The 22,454-nt window shown below is 39.7% G+C and overlaps 3 protein-coding genes across 4 annotated transcripts; 2 read left to right on the top strand and 1 right to left on the bottom strand.

The window, feature by feature from the left end:
• Positions 1-2,488: 2,488 nt before the first annotated feature.
• Positions 2,489-5,017, top strand: apoea (apolipoprotein Ea). Its single transcript, XM_080862561.1, has 5 exons — positions 2,489-2,577; positions 2,784-2,847; positions 3,215-3,365; positions 3,987-4,274; positions 4,579-5,017. The coding sequence occupies exons 2-5, from the start codon at positions 2,805-2,807 to the stop codon at positions 4,883-4,885; spliced, it is 789 nt and encodes a 262-aa protein (XP_080718687.1). The 5' UTR covers positions 2,489-2,577; positions 2,784-2,804; the 3' UTR covers positions 4,886-5,017.
• A 1,290-nt stretch (positions 5,018-6,307) lies between these two features.
• On the top strand, positions 6,308-15,094 carry msto1 (misato mitochondrial distribution and morphology regulator 1). 2 transcript variants are annotated; one of them, XM_080863097.1, is made up of 14 exons: positions 6,308-6,503; positions 7,700-7,829; positions 7,993-8,062; positions 8,513-8,588; positions 8,952-9,009; positions 9,102-9,258; positions 9,931-10,045; positions 10,205-10,339; positions 10,418-10,570; positions 10,794-10,925; positions 11,138-11,322; positions 11,869-11,973; positions 12,080-12,192; positions 12,273-15,094. In XM_080863097.1, exons 1-14 carry the CDS (start codon positions 6,420-6,422, stop codon positions 12,530-12,532), a joined length of 1,773 nt encoding a protein of 590 aa, XP_080719223.1. In that variant the 5' UTR covers positions 6,308-6,419; the 3' UTR covers positions 12,533-15,094. The 2 variants fall into 2 exon arrangements, with proteins under 2 accessions (XP_080719223.1, XP_080719224.1); XM_080863098.1 differs by having other exon boundaries at positions 6,309-6,503; positions 9,105-9,258.
• Positions 14,936-22,407, bottom strand: srsf4 (serine and arginine rich splicing factor 4). The gene is made up of 6 exons (XM_080863101.1): positions 22,241-22,407; positions 19,748-19,938; positions 17,843-17,952; positions 17,193-17,407; positions 17,023-17,100; positions 14,936-15,907 (listed from the first exon to the last, which is right to left on the bottom strand). The coding sequence occupies exons 1-6, from the start codon at positions 22,345-22,347 to the stop codon at positions 15,394-15,396; spliced, it is 1,215 nt and encodes a 404-aa protein (XP_080719227.1). The 5' UTR covers positions 22,348-22,407; the 3' UTR covers positions 14,936-15,393.
• Between the last annotated feature and the right edge of the window lie 47 nt (positions 22,408-22,454).

The following is a 22,454-nucleotide window of genomic DNA, read 5'->3' as shown; positions in this document are numbered from 1 at the left end:
ATACTGCAGAGAAAAAACAATCAAACGTTTAAATGATGAGCAGAAAAATCATCACCATCAGGTAACAAAATGCACTCAGCTGCCTCTTTTTTAAAAATTTACTGCCTCACTTGATCTGGTAGCCAGTGTTATCTGACTTTACATAGGTTTTGCTACTAGGTCAGACTGTTATCTCTGTGATAACTTTGATCTTCTGTTTGGCTCTTTCGGCATGTTCACTGTTCAGGAAAGGTTAAGACAGATACAGCTGTTAATTCTGCAGTTCAACAGAAATGAGAAAGCTGCCCTGTATTTATGGGTGAAACATCAAAAAGAACAATATTGCAGCAAACATTACACGTTTTTTTACTTTTTTAAAAAATTGCAGATTCTCCATAAACTATTGAGTACTTTTAAGTAGAACGAGTATGCAGGGAACCAAAGGACACAGGTGGGCAAAGTCAACCACAATGAAGAATGAGGCTTAGGGCTTGGAATCTCTAAGAGGGGAAATAAAGGGGACACAAAGACAAGACAAAGGAAGACAGCTTCTAAAAAAGCAACAAAGGAACAAAAGCTCAGTAAATACTGAACAAAACCGTCAACCCCTCCACCCTCGCCCTGTCGGTGTGGCTGGTGATCATACCATTTTTTTCAGTAGGATTTAAGAAGAGAGCGACTTTTCAATCAATGCATCGGGACGATATCTTTAACAGTACAGGGGCTCAGATTTGGTTGAACGTTTGCTCGTCACATGGTCACCAGTGATTTCATCATTTACACATTGTGTTTCTCTCTTTGCCCTCATTCTTCTCCGTAGCAAAATCCTCTAGTTCTCCACCTTTTTCCCATATCTTAAATATATGTCTTCACTGTCATGCAAACCAAATACTCACAGGGCCCAACCTCTGATTGGTAAGTAAACTTCTTTAAAAGTGTTTCCACATGCTGCCAAAATACTGTGGCATTAATTTAATTACAAAGCACAGAGTTTGTTTTATTGGTTACAAAGATAATTAATTACACTTTGTCAGAATACAGAAGTTTCCAGTTTGGTTTCTTTGCTGTTTCACTAAAAATATATATCAAATAAATATTAAACTTAATAAATAATGATAAAATTATTATTTAAATTGATAAATAAAGGCATTCGTTTTTATTCATGTTAAGTGCCTTGTAACTCGTTAAAATAAAAGATCACATAACTTTTAGTGTTGCTGTTTTTATTTACTGATTTTTAGAGGTCAAAATAGAAGAAGAAAAAATAAGACAAGCAAAACTGTTAAATCGATAAACTGAATAAATGCATAAAAACAATTTAGTGTGTAATAAATGCACTACTGAATATTATCTGTTTTAATTACACAATTTCAAACAGTAATGTCAACATGAAGTAATAAATTTAATAGTTTATTTGGCTGTTAAAAATAAATCAAACAACTACACACAATGTGCTTGGATTGCAATATTCCTTTATGCTAAAATACATAAATGTTACTGTACAGTGCTTTACAAATGTATTATTGTAAGGTTTATGCCGCAGTGTTAAACATGCTCATAATTACCAAAATATATTATACTTCTATATTTGTTTATCCACCAGTGCAACATCTTTAATCAAAATTATATATTTTTAATGCTAAAATATAATAATTTTGTTATCAATTATTTTTCACATTTACTATTTTAGAAAACAGCTGAAAAAACCAGTAAAGCATGTTATTATTTTTCGATTAAGATGCCAAATGACAGTAATTTAGTGCGATTCTTGAACAGAAAAAATAGTTTTAGTGGTTGAATGATATATTTGATTAATTTCTGACTTCTTACAAATAAAAAATATAAAATAAAAATAGAAGTTTTTTTTGGTCTAAATATTTGTAAAGCAATATATTTGTATATTAGTGTAGATGTCTTCATGACTTTTCTGATTTTTTTTTTTGTTTTTTGCATGTTATATGTTTAATGTATCACATTTTCTACATATATATTTAATAAGAAGAAGGCTACATGTAAGTTCCCACATCTGCAGACAATAAAGCTATTAACTTTGCTCTGTTCTGTGTCAAACTTGCTAACTGGAAAGTTTCCCATCTTATATCAGTCCTAGAAATGAACACAGTGGCAATTAAAGAAGACTTTGAACCAGATCCAATGAACAGTGATATCAAAAAAACGACCTTTAACCTCGTCATTGTTGTGCTGTCAGCTGGCACTGGCTGAAAAGGTCACGGTAAAAGAAAACCAAAAATCGTGTTTCTCTGATCATGTGATGGTGCTCGAGGCAGAGTGGCTGAAAGAATCACATTTTAGTTAACAAACTCAAACACAAGTTCAGCAGAAGATCCAGAGAGGAAGCCGTGAGTCCAAAAGTGTTTACTATTTCTGACCTGTGTCTGCACGTCTCCTTTCTGTGTGCGACGTGGAGCCAAAACGACACGCTCAGCAATAAAGTTACAACAACGCAGTCGGGAACTTCGGCCACGGGTCAGAATTCCTCTTGACATCCATGTGATTACATCAACAGCCCCCATACTGTATAAATACTGGGAGACGAGCTCAGTCGTTCTCACAGACGTCACAGATCAGATCGCTGAGGTAACATTACCGATCTGAAATCTTTAAAAGTCGAATTTCTTTTTGCAGTCCAAAATATTTGAATACTTATTAGATTCATTAATCAAATCAAATGAGAGTTAGATGATTTAGACATCAAAATGTTATGTATTTGTCAATAAAGGGTCTCTTGAATACGTTTTTTTTAGTCTTTTGTAACTAAAATTTATTTGTACATCATATTCCAGGTGTCCTAATCTCTGGTCATCATGAGGGTGTTTGCAGTAATCCTTGCACTGGCGGTCTTCTCAGGTGAGTTTATTGTCTATTTAGGGTCAAATAATAGAAAGAAAAGTGGATGCAAAGTAGAATACAGGAGTGAGAAGAAAATGAGGACGTAAGATGTAAGCGCCTGTTACATTTGGGGGCTTTTATTTTGCAAAAATGCGGCCTACACCAACTCAACTTTTAGTTACATACTGAATAAAACAAACTATGCATTCTGCAGCTTTTTTAGTCATCAGAGTTGTCCTTTAACAGTTAAATGCTGCCATAGGTCCCAGATTTGACAAATTAAAACATAATTTTAAAGCCTTATACTACAATTTGCATCTTTTGATCAAAGATGGATAACCATTCAAAAGTGACCATTTGACATGTTTTCCTTTGTTCAAACCAGGCTGCCACGCACGAAGCTTGCTTCAGCAGGACTGGCAGGACAGCTGGGAAACCACAGTCGACAAGTTTAGGGATTACATCACGGACCTGAACTCAAAGGCTGATGTAGTGGTGAAGGACATCAAGAGCTCCCAGATCAGCAGGGAACTGGAGTGAGTTCAATTATTCCTGTAATCGTAGTCGAGCATACTGACTTTTATCAGTGCTGCTCGGCTGTCGGCTGCATTTGAATCACTAAAATTGTGATTAAAAATTGAATCCAGCTCATAGATTTTATCCTTTATTAATATAAAACAGTAACATGCAATTGTCTCAGTCAGTGTCTCAGTTCAGCTGCCAACCATTAATTTCAATATTTTTGTTAAAGTTTAAGTTCACAGAAATTTTCACTTCATAAATTAAATACAAATTGCTTCTATCTAGTTACTAAAGTTTAACTCCACGACTTAGAAACACTGAATTTACAACAGAAACGCTCTTAACAAAATGGTGCTGGGCTTTGGCTTTGTTATATAACAGCAGAGTGTCAGAGTCTGATCAGCAGGTTGCAGTGAGGTGAGACATTTTGAGAGCTGAACTTTGACCTGTGCGTCTCCTGAGTTTTGCTTTAGTCCTACAGTTTACCGAATCTTTCTCAGTGTTTCAATTAAAATCTGCTGATATTTCTACTTATCTTAAATGATTCAGTGCTTTACCCCCTTTGGATCCTGAATGCATCAAAACCACAGACAAAACCTCTAAACCGATCCATCTCCTCTCCCGTCCATGAACAGCACCCTGATCCAGGACAGCATGGCCGAGCTGGCCATGTACAAGGATGACCTGCAGACCAAGCTGGCTCCCTACACTCAAGAAGCCGCAGATCGTCTGGGAAAAGACCTGCAGCTCATGGCCGACAAACTCCGTGAACACATGACTGAGGCCCGAGAGCAGATGGACAAGTACGTCCAGGAGCTTCAGACCATGATGGAGCAGAACACCGACGACGTCAGGAGCAGAATTGCCACCTACACCCGTAAAATGAAGAAGCGCCTCAGCAAGGACACACAGGAGATCAAGAGGTGAGTGGGACAACCTCACCAGAAAAATAACAACATTTGGGGGGTTTTAACAGTGTAGAAAAACAAAGGAACAGATAGTGAGTGGATTATTCAGGTGAAATAACCCAAACTCAGCTCAGATATTAGGATTTGATGCTTTTTAGCTGGTGAATTTAAAATGTAAGAAACATTTTGGTGTGAAAGAAGGAAAGAATTTGACCTTGGTGGGAACTTTTACCACTTTTTTGTCTATTTTTCAGTTTGACTTAATGTCTTAATGATTAAGCTATTAATAAGCATATAAATATAAACATATATTTTTCAGACACGTCACAGAGTATTTTGAGGAGCTTCAGTCCCGCACCTCTGAGAACGTGGAGGACCTGAAGACTAGACTGGACCCTTACTTTGCTCAGGTGCGAGACAACGCCCAGACAAAGATCACCACCCTGAAGGACCTGCTGACGTCTCAGATGGAGAACATGAAGCTCAAGATTCAGAATACAGCTGAGGACATCAAAGATCGCCTTGAGGACACCACTGACAACCTGCGATCCACCCTGAAGGGGAAGATGCAGGATGTGCGCGACATTTTTCAGTCCTTTGTGTCCTATTTCAGTGGAAGCCAGTAAACCCTACAACTAGCCTGGACTGCTCATTTATCCATCGCTTCATAAGTTAAAACCCTAATTCAACAGTTTAAAGTCATCAAATGTGTTTGTTCGACCACTCCCTGTGACTTTAATAAAAACCAGCTGCTCACATTTGAGTTCTCTGTAATGTCTTCAGACAGCTCATTTGCAGTCTTCTCTCACATTCAAACACCTGATTTAAAAGAGTTACACTTTGATGAGATGAACATCCTGAAAACAAGACAAAGACTACTTCCTGCAGAGCATATGGACACTGGAAAATAAATAACTTTGTGTTTGAAAGTTATTTTTGCCTTTGACTGCTACGCTTTGTTAAAAGCGACATATAAATTGCACAGAACACAAATGGTATGCCATCATAAGCATATTAAAGATTCTACAGTAGAAAATATACCTTTTTTAAAATCCCATTATTATGATAACTAAAACCTGAAATTTAAACTTGAATAATATCTTAGTTAACCGAAGTAAAAATAAAAACTGCACTTCTGAAAGAAAAATGGGATCTTGAATTGTTTTGTGTGCTCATAAAATAAACCAAAAGACAAAACATATACAAATAATTAGTTTTAATTATTAGTTTTGCCTTTAGTGTATTTGCTTGCTTAGAATTCTGATGTCTACTGGACAGTGATTCAGCTGTCTTCAAAAAGGGTTTGTTTTAAATGTGCGTTCTCATCTAAGTTTTTGTACCTGGCCATGTTTTTATAAAAAAGAAACTAAATCAAGCAAATCCATTCAGGAAACTCACTGAAACTAAACTTCTTTAAAATAAATAAATTAAAAAAATAAAACGTAAAAATAAAAACCTGATTAGAAAATATAAATAACTGATCGTCACTTTAAGTTCAGGGAGCGTGGATATTTGAATAATTATCTGAAAGGTTCTGCATCAGCTGTACACAAACACAAAGTACTTCGGGTAAACCTTCTACAAACTTATGTCATACATTTAAAAACAAAACAAAACAATTAAACTTTAACCAGAAAGTTAGTTGTTTGACTGAAGTCAGAAGTGGCAGAGGAATTTCTGAGGCTGGTGCACCTATCATATAATTTCTCTACATCCTCTACTTTTATACTTGTCCATCAAATCATTCTCAAAGCAAACATCACATTACCTAAAAATGTATATAAACATATTTATTACTCATAACTCATATTATTGTGTTCACTATTGCATTATTTTAAAAAGCCTCAGATGAGTTTTAATATAAATATTTGTCACATACTCTTTGAGTGTTTGAAACAGTCTAATAAACAATCAAACACGCAGTACTGTAGTACTGGATGGTTGGACCCCACGTGAATATAAGGCACAGTGAAACCAAACTATCATACTGACGTCGCTGATCCATCCAATCACATTTCGTCTTACTCTCCTGTCAGCCAATGGCTTGCAGCCGTCGCCGCTGCTAGCTCGTCTCCTCTCAGTGCCGTCAATTCTAAACATGCCCATCATGCTCGTAGTTGTGGGCTTTATCTTCTGTCTTGCGTGTTGATTTTCGTCACGATGAGCAGCCTCTGCAGAGAGGTGATCACCCTCCAGCTCGGACATTACTCCAACTTTGCGGGAACTCACTGGTGGAATTTACAGGTGAGGAGTGCGCGTGCAAGGCTAACGTTAGGCTAGCTGGCTAACGTTAGCTGTGCATGTGTTGTCAAACTTGTGAGCTTGCTGTGAACCGTTAGCTCTGGTTAGTCTCAGTTTGACAGACTGGGACACGAAGTATGGTCAAACTGACCAGCATGGCATTGACCATAAACAGAGGCATAACCGCCAACAGTTGTGTGGCTAAAGCTGCTGAATTAGCAGGTTAGCAAACTGTTACGAGCTTTTCATAAAAAACACTCAGAACTGTTACCTGAGCATTTAGGTCCATAATTTGTTGGTCCAAGATTTAAAGCAAATATTATTATATATAGTCTCCCCATTTTCAAAGGCTCTAGCTCAATTAAAAAGTTTTCGTATTTCAAAACATAAGGTTTATTTTTAATAAATGGATAAAGATCCAAAATTGGACCTCATCAAATGTGTTGTTCTCCCCATCTCCTTTTAGGTGCTCTATATCAAGCTATTCCTTTAGCCACCCTCAGTTGCTGCTTGTTTGTCGGTCTCTCTGCTTTTTGTTTTGTCTTCAGTAGCTAAAAAAAATAAAAATGCTGAATTGGGTTGAAATCATGTGACTGATTTGGTCATGGAGGAATATTTAAGGTTGCTTTTGCAGGATGATTTGGGGTCATTATTCTTTTACACTGTGAAGTGCTGTCTAATAAATTTTCCAGCTTTTGGCTCAACTGAGCAGAAAGTACAGGCCTGTACACATCAGCATCCATCCTGTTACTTTTGTCAAGTCACATCATTAGCGAACACTCATAACCTGGTTCCACTGTCAGCCATATGTGCCCATGCAACAACACTGCCTCTCCCATGTTTGACAGATACTGTGGTATGCTTGGGATGACAATCAGTGTCTCTCCTTCTCCTTACTTTTCTCTTCCAGTGTTCTGGTTCAAGTTGATCTAGGTTTCATCTGTGCAAAGATTTCTTCATTTTTTCCCCCCAGATTTGTGCTCTTTTAAATGTTTTCTGTTGAAGTCTAAACTGGTGTTCTTGTTCGACCATGTAATCAGTGGGTTGCACCTTACTGTCAACCTGTTGTATATACATTCATGAACGGGACTGTTGATTGTTAACAATGATACGTTTGCTTTGTGAATTTCTGTAAGCATTGTTCAATTGCTTTGACCGTGCTAGCAGATAAACAGAGGTGCTCCTCTCTTTGTTTGCAGGATGCATCTTTATCGTACGATCCGGAGTCACCGCCAGGTGAGATCCAGAGCGATGTCGTGTTTCGTGAAGGACAGACTCTGGGCGGCCACGTCACCTACACACCACGACTCATTGCCATGGATCTCAAAGGTAACTTGCTTTTAGAAATACTGGAAACTTTGTGTCTTTACTTTGTCCAGTTTACTGACTGAAATATAATATGTTAGCATTAATTTAGAGCACTTGTTACAAAGTTGTTGTTTTTTTGTTTTTTTTGGTGAATTCTGACCGTCTTTCTCTCATTCTGTAACAGGAAGTCTTCGTACTCTGCGACAGGAGGGAAGTTTGTACGATGCAGGCAAGGACACGTCTGCTGTCACATGGTAAACAAGACCCTTTCTATTTGTTTTCTGCCTGGTATAACAAATTTTATTTGTGTTGTTTTCTGGTTTCAACACTGTCACATGTTTTGTTTTTTTTGTTTTTTGGTCTGTTTATTTGTTTACATATGGATATTTATCTACATTTAAATCTATTTATCTATAGGACAAATCAAATCCTATAGCATATCCCTTTTTTACCCTGTGGTGATAAAAGGAATGAGTATTTGTAGTCACCCCACTGGGCAGGTGGTATGGACACTTTGTGAATACGATGACATGAAAATGAGCCAATGTAGGACTTTGTAATTGATACATAGGTGAATCTGCTAGGAGGCTAAGGGGTTGCACTGACAGTCGCCATTATTCTTAACTAATCCATTTAGTACATGCACTGGTCCTAAGACTGTTCATATTTAGTGTATATACTGAAAACTTTTTTAAATTTGGCAGGGATGGAAGTATCACTATGCACGAAGAAAGTCCTCCTGCAAAGAACTCCTTCCTTGAAGACCTTGATAAGTTGGATGTGAGTATTTCAAGTAGAAATGAAAACTAACACAAAGAGATTTTCACAACAAACACACACATTACAGTTATAGTCGGGTCGAAGCGTGTCATGCCCTGGACTGCTTGAAGGGACTCGCATACATGCGTGTCATCACTGACTGCGACCAGGTTACAGATCACCGTTGCTTTCTCTCTTTGTAAAAATCCCTATAAGTAAGTAATAAATAAGGATGCACTGCTGTGTGTCATAGCTTCCCAAATTAATCCACAGAATGCAATAAGTGATGAAACTGGCTGTGCGAGAGCAAATTTCCAGAAAAAAAATAGCTCAATAGAGACGTCTCCAAAGAGTTGAGCCCGTCATTCTGTTCTTTGTGTGTAGAAAGGGGAGATACTCGCAGAGGCTGATTTTCCCTCCAGCTCCCAGCCTCAGTGCTCAGGTATGAAAACCTCTCAACCAAACGTGCATGAAATAACAAGTTTCTGTACCAAAATCATCACATGAGCTTAAAAAAAAACCAATCTCTCCCAGCAGCAAGGTCACTGAGTGTGGATACAGTGAACAGCCACCTGGCTAGAGTACAGAAGAGCTACAGGCTGGAGTGCAGCGTGAAGGTGTGGTCTGACTTCCTCAGGATCCACCTGCACCCTCGGACCATCTCGGTCATCCACCAGTACAACCACGATGGGTAAGGCGGGTGCAACATTACCTGTAGTTTGTTGATGCTTCTTACTTTGAACCTCTAAAGGAGTCAGAGCCATAACTTCAACATAAAAACTGCAGGTGCAGAATTTCCTGTCACATCTCATCGAAACAGCTTAAAATGTTTGGGAAATGTTCCCAATATTTTCCAAACCTCATTATGCAAACTGTTGTATGTTGTCATCAAAGAAGTTTCTCCAGATCTAGATTATTATGACAGAGAAAACTTTTTATATATTAGACCACAAAATAAGAGTGGAAGGCCCTCACCTGCATTTCACCACTAGATGTCAGCCTTCCCTCACAATCAGGATTAAAACTGACTGTTCTCTGTGGGTCAGTATGGAAGAAAAGGCAGAAAATGTATAAACAAGTTTATTATACAACTTCACATATCCAATCTGTCATTTTTTTTGTTTTATTAAAGTAATTAGATGAAACATGAATACTTTAGAATAAAATTAAAGAACATTCAGTTAGTTTTCTAAATTAATTCTATTCTTAAATTCTTAAATTGGTTGACAGAATGAAATAAAGATCTAAAACATACCCACAACTGCTTCTCCACCACACTTAAAAAGGCTTCTTGAGACTTGCTGACTTACAGTTATGAGGTATTTAAACTGAGTGCTTTATATTTGCTTTTATGGGCGTTCAGAGAGGCTCACCGTCTGGAGGCTTTCGGCCAGGGCGAGTCTCTCCTCCAGGGGTCGGTGCTCGAGGAGCTGGAGGACAGGCTGCACTTCTTTGTGGAGGAGTGCGATTACCTTCAGGTAACTCTTCCATTTCACTCTCCCCTATAATTAGAAATATTTTTTTGTACTGTAAGACCTTTAAAAAGATGCTAATCAAAGTTTACTTGTACACCATTTCGTATCTGCCATCTTCTTGCATATCTCTTTGTGCTTCCTCAATCCTTTTTTTCCTTTCAGGGCTTCCAGGTGCTGTGCGACTTGGCTGATGGCTTTGCAGGTCTGGGGTCGAAGGTCACTGAGCTGCTTCACGACTCTTACGGAGGAAGGGGCATCCTAACCTGGGGGTTGTTACCCGTCAGTCACCCAGATTCAGTGAGTGTCTCTTTCTTTAAAAGCAAATGTTTTGTAACGCGGCTTCTTTATTTATATTTGTTGTCTCTGTTTGAACAGACGCCAGTGAAGGATCTCTACCGCCTGCTGAACTGCACTTTAGGGATGGTACACATGGCCAGTCACAGTTCTTTGTTCTGCCCGTTGACCTTGCGAGGTGGTCTGGGAAGACGACCGTCCTCTCCCACGACGTTCACCCACCTCAGTTATGATGTGAGACTGGCTGCAGTACTATTATTGTGTCCTTTGGTCAACAAGCAATTATTTTAAGACCTTGTACCGACTTATTTTATGTTCTATCCAAATGTAAGCACTCAAACTTTAAACTTTGGCACAGCTCTGATTAAAGAGATAATTCAACTCATAGAAACACAGTTTATATGTGCAGGTATGCAGGATTATATATAAACATGTATCTGTCTGTCTTCTGTGCCAGCCCTCACTGTGGTACCACTCCAGTTCTGTCCTGGCTTTGGCATTGGACACCCTTACTGCACCTTACAGGCTGAGAAATAACAGCGTCCCCATGTGGCAGTTGGCAGATGACTTGGCTGTATCAGGGAGGAAGGTATTTAACAATTGTTCGTTTATTTGGGGGTTTTTTTCCTCCCCCTTCAGCAAATATTATTTTATTTTTTTAATCAAGTCATGAAAGGAACCAGCTCGAAGCTCTATAGGTATATAAAGGACATGAAGTCTCACAAGCTAGCTGGATGTTGCAGCTAGGTTATTTATCTGTGGAGATGCCTGAGATTATGGTAACCAATGTTTAAATCACAGGTCGTGGCTGCTTATGGTGCCGTCCCCTTTCCCATGATGCACGGCTCCTCTCTCCCTGACGCCCTGAGCACATACACCGACGTACTGCCGTGGAGGCCTCTGTCTGGGTGCGCTGAAGCAGGAGACGGCCGATGCTACGGCCAGTGGGCGACGCTCAAAGGCTTCGAAGGCCAGAAACTCATCAGGTCAGAATGAAGTTATTGAGTCAGTTATATTCTACTCTGACTCTTTAGTTTAAGTTTGCTTCTGCCCCTACGAAATTACCACTGACCTTCTTCATCTATGATAGCTGGTGTGTGATAGACCCCAGCCTCAGAGCTTGTTCCTGTGCTGCATTGATTAGTGCCTTTCTCCACTCTGGTGGATATCTCCCCCCTGAACGTTGTCCTGGGTCCCCCTTACCGTAGCATTCATATTTATCTCTCTCCCTCATGTCCAACTCTTCATACTGGAGGCTTATTTAGCATTAGGGGTCTAGCCTAGGACCCTTACTGCATACAGGCGCCTCAGCAGGGTACCTGATAACAGGTGTTGTCCAGCTCTTCATACTGGAAACCCGTTCTTGGATGTCTGCCACTGTGATGGTTACTGGACTCTCTTCGGGGAGGTTGCTCTGGTGTCTTTATGCTAATGACTTTAGGTTAAACTTCAGCTAAGGTTGTGAATGACAGTTTTGTCAACATTTTTGAATAAACAACTTGCTCCCCCCCCCTTTATTCTCTTTTCACCAGCTCGCTGGCTGCAGGAACTAAACCGCCCACTCCTCTGCACAGTCTCCACAGCGGAGAGGACGTCCTGGCTTCCTACATCAGATCCTTCTATCCTTCAGCTCCTCTGTGAGTCTCTGCACTGACACGTGACACTTGCTATTTCTTTTTTTTTCCTAACAAATTCTCATCTCTCACCCTTGCTCTCTCCATCATCTTGTCATCCCTGTCTCAGGGCTCTGCAGCTGGTTTCTACTCCCAGTGAGCTGGCACCACCTTTCCCGCAGATATTCAGTCAATCCCTCGGTGCTCAGGGCTTCCTGGAGGGCCAGCCGCCCCCGCCTGGCAGTGAGTGTTTTTCTGTTTTTGTCTGTGTGTAACGCAGAGCCGTTCTATTATAGGTTTTCATGAATGATCTTTCTCTGCAGGTACTCCCCGTGTTGTCTCCTCCGTACCCGTCATGACTTCCCTCCAGTCGGGTCCTGCGCTCGACCCCTGGCTCTCCGAGCTGCATCGCGGTGTGAGTGCTTTCGACATCCGCCGTGTTGCCCCCAGCTTCCTTTCTCAAGGGCCTGAAGTGTCAGACTACCAGGAGGCCCTGGAGCAGCTGCGCCTGCTGGCCCGGTGTTACAGAGACGACAGCAGAGGCGTGATGCGCTCTTCCTCCGAGGAAGAGGACGATGACTGAAGTTGGCTAGCACGACTTGTATCTGCCTGCTTTGTTTACCAGCCTGCATGCTGTCAGCCTGATGCAGGGAGATAGAGGAGCTGTGCTCTGCTGTGTGAAAGGATGAGGACTGAAGTAATGGGTGACAGAAAAGAGGAAGTTCTGCCCATGTAGTTTGTAATTCAATGACTGTTCATATGTAATTAAAAGTATTTTATACAAAATGCACATCATAGGACTGTATTTACATAAAGACGTAGCTTTCACCACAGGTTGCATAGATTGTAGCATTCACAGCTCTCAGAGCAAAGAAAGGGACTCTTTGTTTGTTTGTTTGTTTTCTGCGGCCTCAAATGAACAGTAAACTGTTGAACATGCTTTGGGGTTTTTGTAATTTGTCCAAAGCAGAATCAACTAATTTGGGGTTTAATGGGACATTTAGTATCCTCGGCCAAGTCTGCCTGTTTGTGCTGCAAACCTTTCATAGAACATCATAAAAAATTTAAAATTCCCCCTCAAAGGAAAACATAAGACCAAGGAAATAATGAATGCATTCACACTGGGCGCCTTAATCACATGACAGCAGATGTTGATGTGAGTCTTCTGTGTTAAAACCACAATTTGCTTTAGATGGGATTACAAAAAGCACATCTTAGACACTTGTTTAATGCATTTCATGACAAAAATATAAATTGCCATGGTTGTAATAACATTTAAAAATGGAATAAAGAGCCTATAAAGTTAAACACAAATATTTGTAATGCTTATCATCTGGTTCATGCTGGATCAATAATCCAGTGCAAGTCCTGCCTTTAATAAAGCTTTCTGTGATTTAGGTCAAACTAAAGTATTAAAAAATGTAAATGACTAATATGGACTGAATTGTGGTGAAACTTAAATTATTTAATAAAGTTTAATCTTTATAGAAAAATATTTTCTCCACACCAGAACTTGATAAGAAAGGTTTATTGCTGCTGTTGTGTGGTCAGCTCTGGTCCAAAGAATAATACATGGATCTCCCTCTGGTTATAAAACCAGTCAGCAGCAGTCTGCTGTAGCCAACTCCTGGGAGAGAGATTTATAGAGAATGTGCGTTTATCTGATTGGTCAAAACTATTGAGAAGCGGCCGTTGTTTACGTAGCAAAGTTCTGCTCTTCCTCTCCTCCCTCAGCTGGAGCTTCACATTGGGATGGACCGATACACCTGCCTCCCTCCCTCTAACCTGTTATCTAGTTTTCTGCATCTGAGGCAACATCTGTGAGGGCTTTTGTTTCTTGACCTTGCTCTGGTTCACGCACACAGCCTTCTGCCACACATGCACAAGCAACTTGATCATGGGAATCTATAACTTTTGTTTTGAGTGCTCAGTAGTGCAAATAACTATTAAACTGATCTAAAATTAATTACAGTCCCCATACCATTTGGCAGCACAGGTCTTGTAAACCAAACCCTTCTAGTCCTCACACCCCAACGTTGAGAATCTGTCACTGAACATATCCAAACTTTATGCCATAAAATGGAAAATATTCTTATGATCCGAGTCACCTCAGTTTTTCCTTCTATGAACTCTGATAATTCTTAGTGTATTCTCAAACACTCTCTTTCCTGTGTGCGAAGAGTATTTATTTAGCCAGCTCCTGTTATGGCTCACATGCAGATACACATTGGAAACCTAAGGAAAACTGACTTGACCAATTCTGCCAGCAGCTATAGTTTAACTCAGGGATGTCAGCCAAAGGGTAGACGGAGTGGATGGCTTTGTAAGATGTGAAACACACAAAGTAAAAATTGGGACTTTGTACTACATGTTTTCTTCTTCTCACATCATGGATAAAATCAGAGCCTAAGGACTAAATTGTTGTTTCAGCGATCTTACTGACAAATTACAGTTCTACCTTCAAAGTAAGTCTTAGACAAATGATTAAATATTAAGTGTATCGTGAATCATGTCATCCAAGGAATCACGGTAACAGGGTTCTTTGATTTATCCTACTTAAATTTCTGTCACGTGGAAAACAGGTGGCTTGAATCAGTTTTATAAATTTAAATGTAATATTAAGCTTGGCGTGAATAAAAATGTACCCACTAATTGTTTATTAGACGAAAACGTGTAATCAGCTGAGTTTGAGAGGAATTTACGTTATGAAACTGAAGCCTGCCAGCAGTCAAACCAGCCTTTTACTTTACAAAACACATCTTTGGCTTTTTAAAAACAGATAAAACTGCCTTATGAGTTGTTGTTGTTTTTTTTTTAAATTAATCCTATGTTAACATAGGATAACAAAACAAAAAAAACCCCAAAAACATTTTCTAAAAACTGTTCCAACTGTTTTCTGAGCAAACAAAGAAACACAAACTCACCCCAGTGATATTTACACCATCATGCAAAAAAAATAAATAAATAAATAAAAGAGCCAACCTGCTTCCCTCACACACCGAATTTATTACCAACATAAACATGACTAACAAGTCCAGAACAAGCTTTTTTTTTTTTTTTTTTAAATGTGAAACAAAGATTACAAGGATTTCACAAAAGTGGGGAAGGTGTTCCCAACCAGCATATCGACAAAAACAGTATGCTTCTACATTTGATTAAAAAAGGCTAAGACAAATACCATACCTTCGCTTGAACTTATAAAACTGACATTGCACCCTGTTGTTATTGTTACAAACACCACTAATGAAAATGTATGTTGGTAAAGGGCAAATGAAATGGAGTAGCATGTGCATAAGAGACATCGAGCATGAGCGCCTGGTATTCTACAGCTACTTATCAAAAAACAGGAGGTGAGGATAGTGTTGTCGGGCACGGGGAATGTAAATAGAGGGCAGGAGGGAGACACTGGGAGGAGGGCTTGTGACAAACAGTCCAAAATCTGAACTAAGAGCGGGAACGGGAACGAGAACGAGACTGGGAGCGGGATTTAGAGCGGGACTCCGATCTGGAGGCGGAGCGGGAACGGGAGCGGGCTTTGGCAGGTGAGGGGGAACGGGATTTGGACTTTGATTTAGACCTGGCTCTGGATTTGGACTCCTCAGGAGACTGAGAACGGGAACGAGAACGAGAGCGTGAGCCTCGCTCAGGCTCGCCGCCCTCGTCATCGCTCTTGGGCTCCTCCCGGCCCTTTGAGACAGATTTCCTTGACTGATCCTTAGCTCCAGATGCAGAACGAGATCTAGAGCGAGACCTGGAGCGAGAACGAGAGCGAGACCTGGACCTGGACTCCCCCTTCTTGCCCTTTTTCCCCTCTTTCTTGCTCTTTTTACTCTTGGGGCTGCGGCTCCGGCTGCGATCCTTGTTCTTCTGAGCGCCGTTGCTGCGCTCCTCCTCCTCCTTCTTGCCCTTTCCCTTATTCTTCTTGCTACGAGATCGGCTGCGGGAGCGAGAAGCAGCTCTGTGGACAAAAGACAAACCAAGTCTTATTGCACCAACCCATCCACCAAAATTCTCATTAACATAAAGCACTGAACAGCTGGGTAAAATTACTAGAATTTTAGGGGTTTTTCTAAGGTCTGTTTTCTCTGTTTCGATGTTCTGCAACACAAAAATGGAATGATTGTGAGCAGCTTTAAAAGCATCTGAGAGACATAATTTAAACAGAAATTTCTACATCCTGTCTGAAGACAGTAAAGAGAAAGTACGTAGTCTTCATGCTTTTTAAAGGCCACCATACAAAAAAAATAAATAAAAGACTTCTTGCCCTATAGAAGTCTACAGTAAGACAGCCCTCAGCGCTAACCTCAGTAAACACTTATGATCAATTTATGCGCTCAGTCATATTTAGTAACTAAGAATCAGAAATCACAAAGGAGGATTATTCAGGATCTGCTCATCCTTTGTTATTGTTAATGACAAAGGATTAGCCAGGCAGCATGCAGTCCTAATTGCAGTTGCAGTCCTGAAAACGCTCCGTTTGCAGCTAAGCACGACTTTACAAACCAATGCGCGATGTCATCGTCTTATGACAAAGACTGAAAGTTTGACCTGAAGATTTATTTACATTTTTGTACATGTATTATTAAACCCATTATGCATTCCTTATTTTTATATATACACCCACGATTTCAGTAACGGATGGTCATATTTAAACAAAGTCTGTATTAATGAAGTCAGGATAGAAGTAAACGCAACCCCTTATTTTCAGCTAGCTTTCCTCTACAGTGAGAACGAGAGATCTATCCTAATATGGCAATCTCAGTCTCACGGCTCTGGCTGTGAGCACAGGAGCTATAACGGCTTCTTACAGACAGGATGAAGTAATAAGTCACAACAAAGAGGATAAGAAAGAAAGATAAGCCTTGATTTGAATCATGCAAAGTAACTCTAGTAGAGTCTACGAATATGAAAGCTATAAATGAGCGTAACACGTTTCCTGTAACATACTTATAAAAACAAATGAACTGAACTGGATACAAAGTCTCAAGCTGTCTCAAGGCAGCTAGTGAGAGGACAAATCGATCGAACATCTATCAGTTTCTGGACAAAACAGCAAAATAAAGTTTTTCTCACCTGGAGCGGGAGCGGCTGCGACTGCTGCTCTCACTGCGGCTGCGGCTCTTACGAGACCTGCGGCTCCTGGAGCGAGACCTGACAAAATATTATACCATTTATCGATCTTGGATCCGACTGCAGCAGCATGCAATTCCTAATATAATACCAAACAACAGTGCCTTTTTTACCTGGAACGGCTGCGGCTACGAGAATACGAGCGGCGGCGCCTGGCACCAGGACGGTCCTCAATGAGCCGGATCTTTCTGCCGTTCACCTCTGTGCCGTCGAGCTTCTCCAGGGCCCTCTTCATATCAGAGTAGAGCCTGAACTCGATCACCCCCTCATTCTTCCGGCCCTTGTGGGTGTCAGCGTAAGTCACTTCACCCGCCTGCCTCATGTAGTCCTACCAAGGAGAGGAAACAGATGAGATCATGAGAATGTGTCCACTGGAGGCTCTGACCAAACTGCATGTAAATATTTTACATAAAATCCATGAGAGCTTCTGAATCATGGATTCATATTACATCTTCCCTTATGGACAACCTGATCAGAATGGGTGTGTTGTGCTTTATGAATGTTTATATAATCATGTGGCCACAATAAAAACAAAAATCAAAATCTAATGCAACGTTCTTAAAGTTGGGTAAAATAAGGAAAAAAAAATTTTAAAAAAAGAAAAAGACGGGGAAAATCTCACTATGGGAAATGTTAAAACGCTGAAATAATGGTTCACTTCAATTTTTTTTTTTTTTTTTTTTTAAATCAGGACTGTAAGCCTTACTTCCTTCACAATAAGTATTTAATATGAGAGAGGAGGGTGAATTAAGCAAAAACATACCTTTAAGTCTTGCCAGCTACAGCGGCTGGAAAGATTCTCAACAATAAGCCGATAATCTGTCCGTATAGGTGGACCATATCTGTCTCTTCCTCCCCAGCGTCCATATCCACCTTTCAGGGTAACAAGGAAACAGAAGGAACAATGAGGACTGGAAAGCAACCGGGATGGTGCAGTCATACTAAACTTCCAGCTACACACTATTAAAATATATCAATAATCTCTTGGGAAAGAAAACAAAATAGGGAAAAAGCAAAAAGGCTGAAAAAAAGAGAAAAAGCTATTAATTCCTAAAAAGACCCTAATTATTTCTTTCTATTAGTCTTTCTTTAAATTTTTAAGCCAACAAGAAGAAAAAAAAACCCTATGGATATTAAATTTTGGTTGATGCTCAACAGGCCTATTTTAATAAGAAAAAAGAAAAGAAAAAAAGCAATAAAAATCAAATTAATAACTGAAGGAGGAAGTACTTACGTTGAACTAAATCAAGTGTCTAATCTATCCTATCTAAAAACATTTCACTGATACAAAACATGTTGTTTTTTTTCAGGCACCTATAAGAGCTGAACCCACATCTGTTCCTAACCCCATGGCATCCTCACCACCCGGCCTGGGCCTAATGGGAAAAGCGGTCTTCATTCACAATGGCTCCCTTTTTTGGTCTGCCCAGGGGCCCAGAATGGTCAAACCACACTCTTGGAAAGGGGGGACACCATGGCCAGCAATAGGGGCAGGCAGTCAGCAAAGGACTCTTTCAATTAAAACATTGAGGTTCTTTGTTAAATCTTTACCTTTAAATTGACAATCACTTTAAATGAAATAAAAACGGAATAAGACATCAATAGATTACAAGATATTTGACAGTCAAATAGTTACTCTACAATGCTCAATCAATACATTTATACTGTTTTAATTAGTAAGCCAATTCCTGCATCATCACACATTCACATGTATTGTTAGTTTCAAATCCATCACATGGAAACCCAAGATATTTGAAGAAGTCATTGGTGGCTCTGGTGCACACAGATTTAATCACGTTACGACACCTCCTCCCACGCCTGCTGTTCTTTTCTGAGTAGAAGCTGTGAAGTGATGTATAGCAAAGCAATTCAAAACCAAATTACTGCTCTATCCAGAAACTCAGATGTACTCGCAGGCTAAGAGACCACTAGAAACCTAAAAGGCTCACTCAAGCCAGAACAATAGTGAAATGTGGACGGGTGGGAGTGTCTCAACGACCAAAACAAAGAAAATGAGGTCAGCGGCTTAGCAGGAATAATTCCCCTTTGGTTCTCAAAGAACGATCTAGAGGTATCGGGGATACACCTACCAGACACAAGGACCAGATATTGGTCAAATCCTGATTTGAAAAGCTTAATCAGTCCGTGATAACATGCCAAATTGTGGTTAAACTGTTAAATGTTCACTTTAGACAGCAGAGCAGCGCCATTTTCTTTCTTAGGTTCCACCTTGCCTGTTTCCAGCTTTCCATCACAGAAAGAAAGATGCCGCCATCTGTCAGGGACTGCATCGCAGAAGCAACTGTTAAGTAGTACATGAGTAAGATTTCCCCAATTCAAAAACACCACTAGAAACCAGGAATGCTCATTGAGATTGCAACAAAGGTGAACTGTGATGAAACTACTGTGAAGGTGTGACCCAGAAACGAAAATTGAATTAATAGAGAACAAACCAGCTTCACCTCACTCCACCCAATTCTAAGAACCAGCTACAGAAAAACCACCTCTGTCAGTTTCCACCATGAAATTATGATATAAACTGAATGCACTTTAGCCACCAAGGACCAGTTCTGCCCCCCATGAAATTTAAGAATTCCCTGAAATAAATGAGATTTCTTATAAATTATTATTCACGTGAAATACGGGAAATACACCGCTGGACACTTACTCCGCCCTCCTCCTCCTCCACCTCCTCCACCACCTCCTCCTCCACCACCACCACCACCACCATAGCCTCCATCACGACGTGGTCCCCTGGTGTGCTCCACAATGACCCTCTCTCCACACAGCTCTTTGCCGTTTAGGTCATATACTGCATCATCAGCATCACGGGGGTCGTCGAATTCAACGAACCCATACCTGCAGATGGAAATGAAACATGTTTAAATAAAAAGAAGAAAGGACTTTACAGCAGAGTTGCAGCAATGTAACAAGTTTACTGATGGCAGCAGGTAACTGAGCAGGATAAATTATTATTGTCCTTTAAATTAGGGCTGCTCGATTATGGCAAAAATGATAATCACGATTATTTTCACTGAAATTGAGATCACGATTATTTGACGATATTTATTTAACCCTTTAAGACCTACTATAGAACCAAGTCCACCAGAGCTTATATTATTTTTTTTACATGCTGTAGTGCCATTTGTGGGAGCATTTCAAGTTGCTATACATCAATACAACTGTTATAGCCCATATTTTAATAATATGTATGCATTAAGTCCATAGTAATTACATAAATTGCAAAAAAGTGCAATAAACTACAAAAAAAATTGAAAATCGCTTTTGTTTACATATATTTCTACTTGGAGAAATTTAAGAGGCTTATCCCTCAAAACTTTAAATACAATAAAGTTGCAAAAAATAGTTTCCCACCACAGGAAATTTATTTTGAGTGTCTTCATAGTTTTATTTTGGAGATACAGCAATTTTTATATACTGCAGGAAAAACAAAAAACAATCCTATGATGCAAATTTGCAAAGAAAACAGCAGGTGCATCATTTCACTGTGGGAAGTGTTACGAACAGCTGATAGGAACGGCAAAGCCTGTTTCTGGAATATTATGTTTTTGTTCCTGCAAGCGCTTTTTATGCAATTTTTGCAAAGCTATATGTGGAACGAAACCGTGACCGAGGACAAGCTGATGGCATCAGATGTAAGTACAACTCCTCCGGTTTCATATGCAAAACAAATTATTGCGCTAGCTTACACGGTTCAGGTTCTACAGGGATTTAAAAATAGTTACACAAAACGGAGCGTGCTGCTCTGACCGGCTTTAAAGGGTTAACAATGACTTTAAAAAAATAATATAAAATAGTGTGCAACACCACTGAAGTTTTTTTTTTTTAACTCTCTTTTCAACCAACGGCAGTCACTCTCCAAATAACTTCTGCTTAGCTTTCCGAGCTTCCCTCGGGTCCTCTTAATCAGCGGTCTCCAACCTTTTTTGCGCCACGGGCCGGTTTATGCCCGACAATATTTTCACGGACCGGCCTTTAAGGTGTCGCGGATAAATGAGGGAGGGGCTAATAATCGGCTCAGTCATTTTTAATGATCGTTGAAAGCCCAGATCGTAATCGTGATTAAAATTCGATTAATTGAGCAGCCCTACTTTAAATCCAACATTTTACATCTTTTACTGTTATCTGTGTTTTATGATATAATACTTTATGCAAATTTTACTTAAGTTTTGCTCCTGTTTAGTTTTTTTTTTTACTGACAAGTTGTGTGTGTGTTGTTTTTTTTTAACTTGGATGATTTATTTTATTTTAGTAATATAAATTTTAACCTTTTTCCTATTGTTTTTTTCTAAACATTTTCATGTTATCAAGCTTTTTATATGTTTTTTTTATGTTTTTATATATTATTATTGAATTACTACATTTTATTAAGCTATTCGACTTCCTTGAACCAATTTTTTATTATACCTCTCATTTAATATTGTTGGCTGTTGTAACGCATAAATTTCTCAATACACCATTTTACTTCCTCAAATGTGAACAAATACAAATTTTTGTTGTGCATTTTTGTAAATTTTATATCTCAGCCATCAGTGGGTATTTTTCCACAGCTTTGTGACACATACAGACCAAGTAATCGAACTTTACAGACTATTCAATCATATTAAAGAGACAATAAAACCATCCGGTTGGAGCCTTAGATTTTAGCGGCCCTACACGTTAATTTGTTCAGATTAGCGCCAGTACGACTGCAAAGAGATATTTAACGTAAAGGAAGGCTATGCATACGGTTGAAACTATTCCCCCTACAGTTTCATATTGCGTTAAAAATATAACGGTGGGTGAAGTTACAGCTGCAGCAGACCGTTTGCTTGTAATGCACACAGCCGCCTTTGACTTTGCCACGTCCAACATTAGCTCGCTAGCGATTTGGCGCTAACGCAAACAATAACCAACAATAAAGATGGGAAAATTTAGCTTGACCTTTACATCCTTTACATCGATAAAACAAGCACTCGTGTAAAACGAAGGCGTACTTTAGGGAAAAAAAACACGCGTAATAACGGGAAAAGCGAAATTTGGTGTAGAGTAGCTATATTAGCATTAGCAAGTCTGACCCGCTTTGGATTCAACAAGGCCGTACGCGGCCCTTCAAGCACCAATTTCCATGTTAAACACGATTAATTCACAGCATCGTTACCCGTTTTTCAAGTCGACTTCGAGTATCTTCCCGTAGCCTTTAAAGAACCTCTCTACGTCCTTCTCTCTGGCTCTGTAGCTCAACCTTCCGATATACACCCGCGACATGCTGCTGCCTCTTCCGAGCGTGCTGCCGAAACGACAAACCCGACAACAACCAAGCGGCTACAGCGCAGGCGTGAGACTGCCGCCATACATAAGGCCCTCCTTTGATA

The sequence above is a fragment of the Rhamphochromis sp. 'chilingali' genome (assembly GCF_963969265.1).
Source record: "Rhamphochromis sp. 'chilingali' genome assembly, chromosome: 17".
Lineage (NCBI taxonomy): Eukaryota > Metazoa > Chordata > Actinopteri > Cichliformes > Cichlidae > Rhamphochromis > Rhamphochromis sp. 'chilingali'.
The sequence above is the reverse complement of the archived record's forward strand: the minus strand, read 5'-3'. Positions and strand labels throughout refer to the sequence as shown.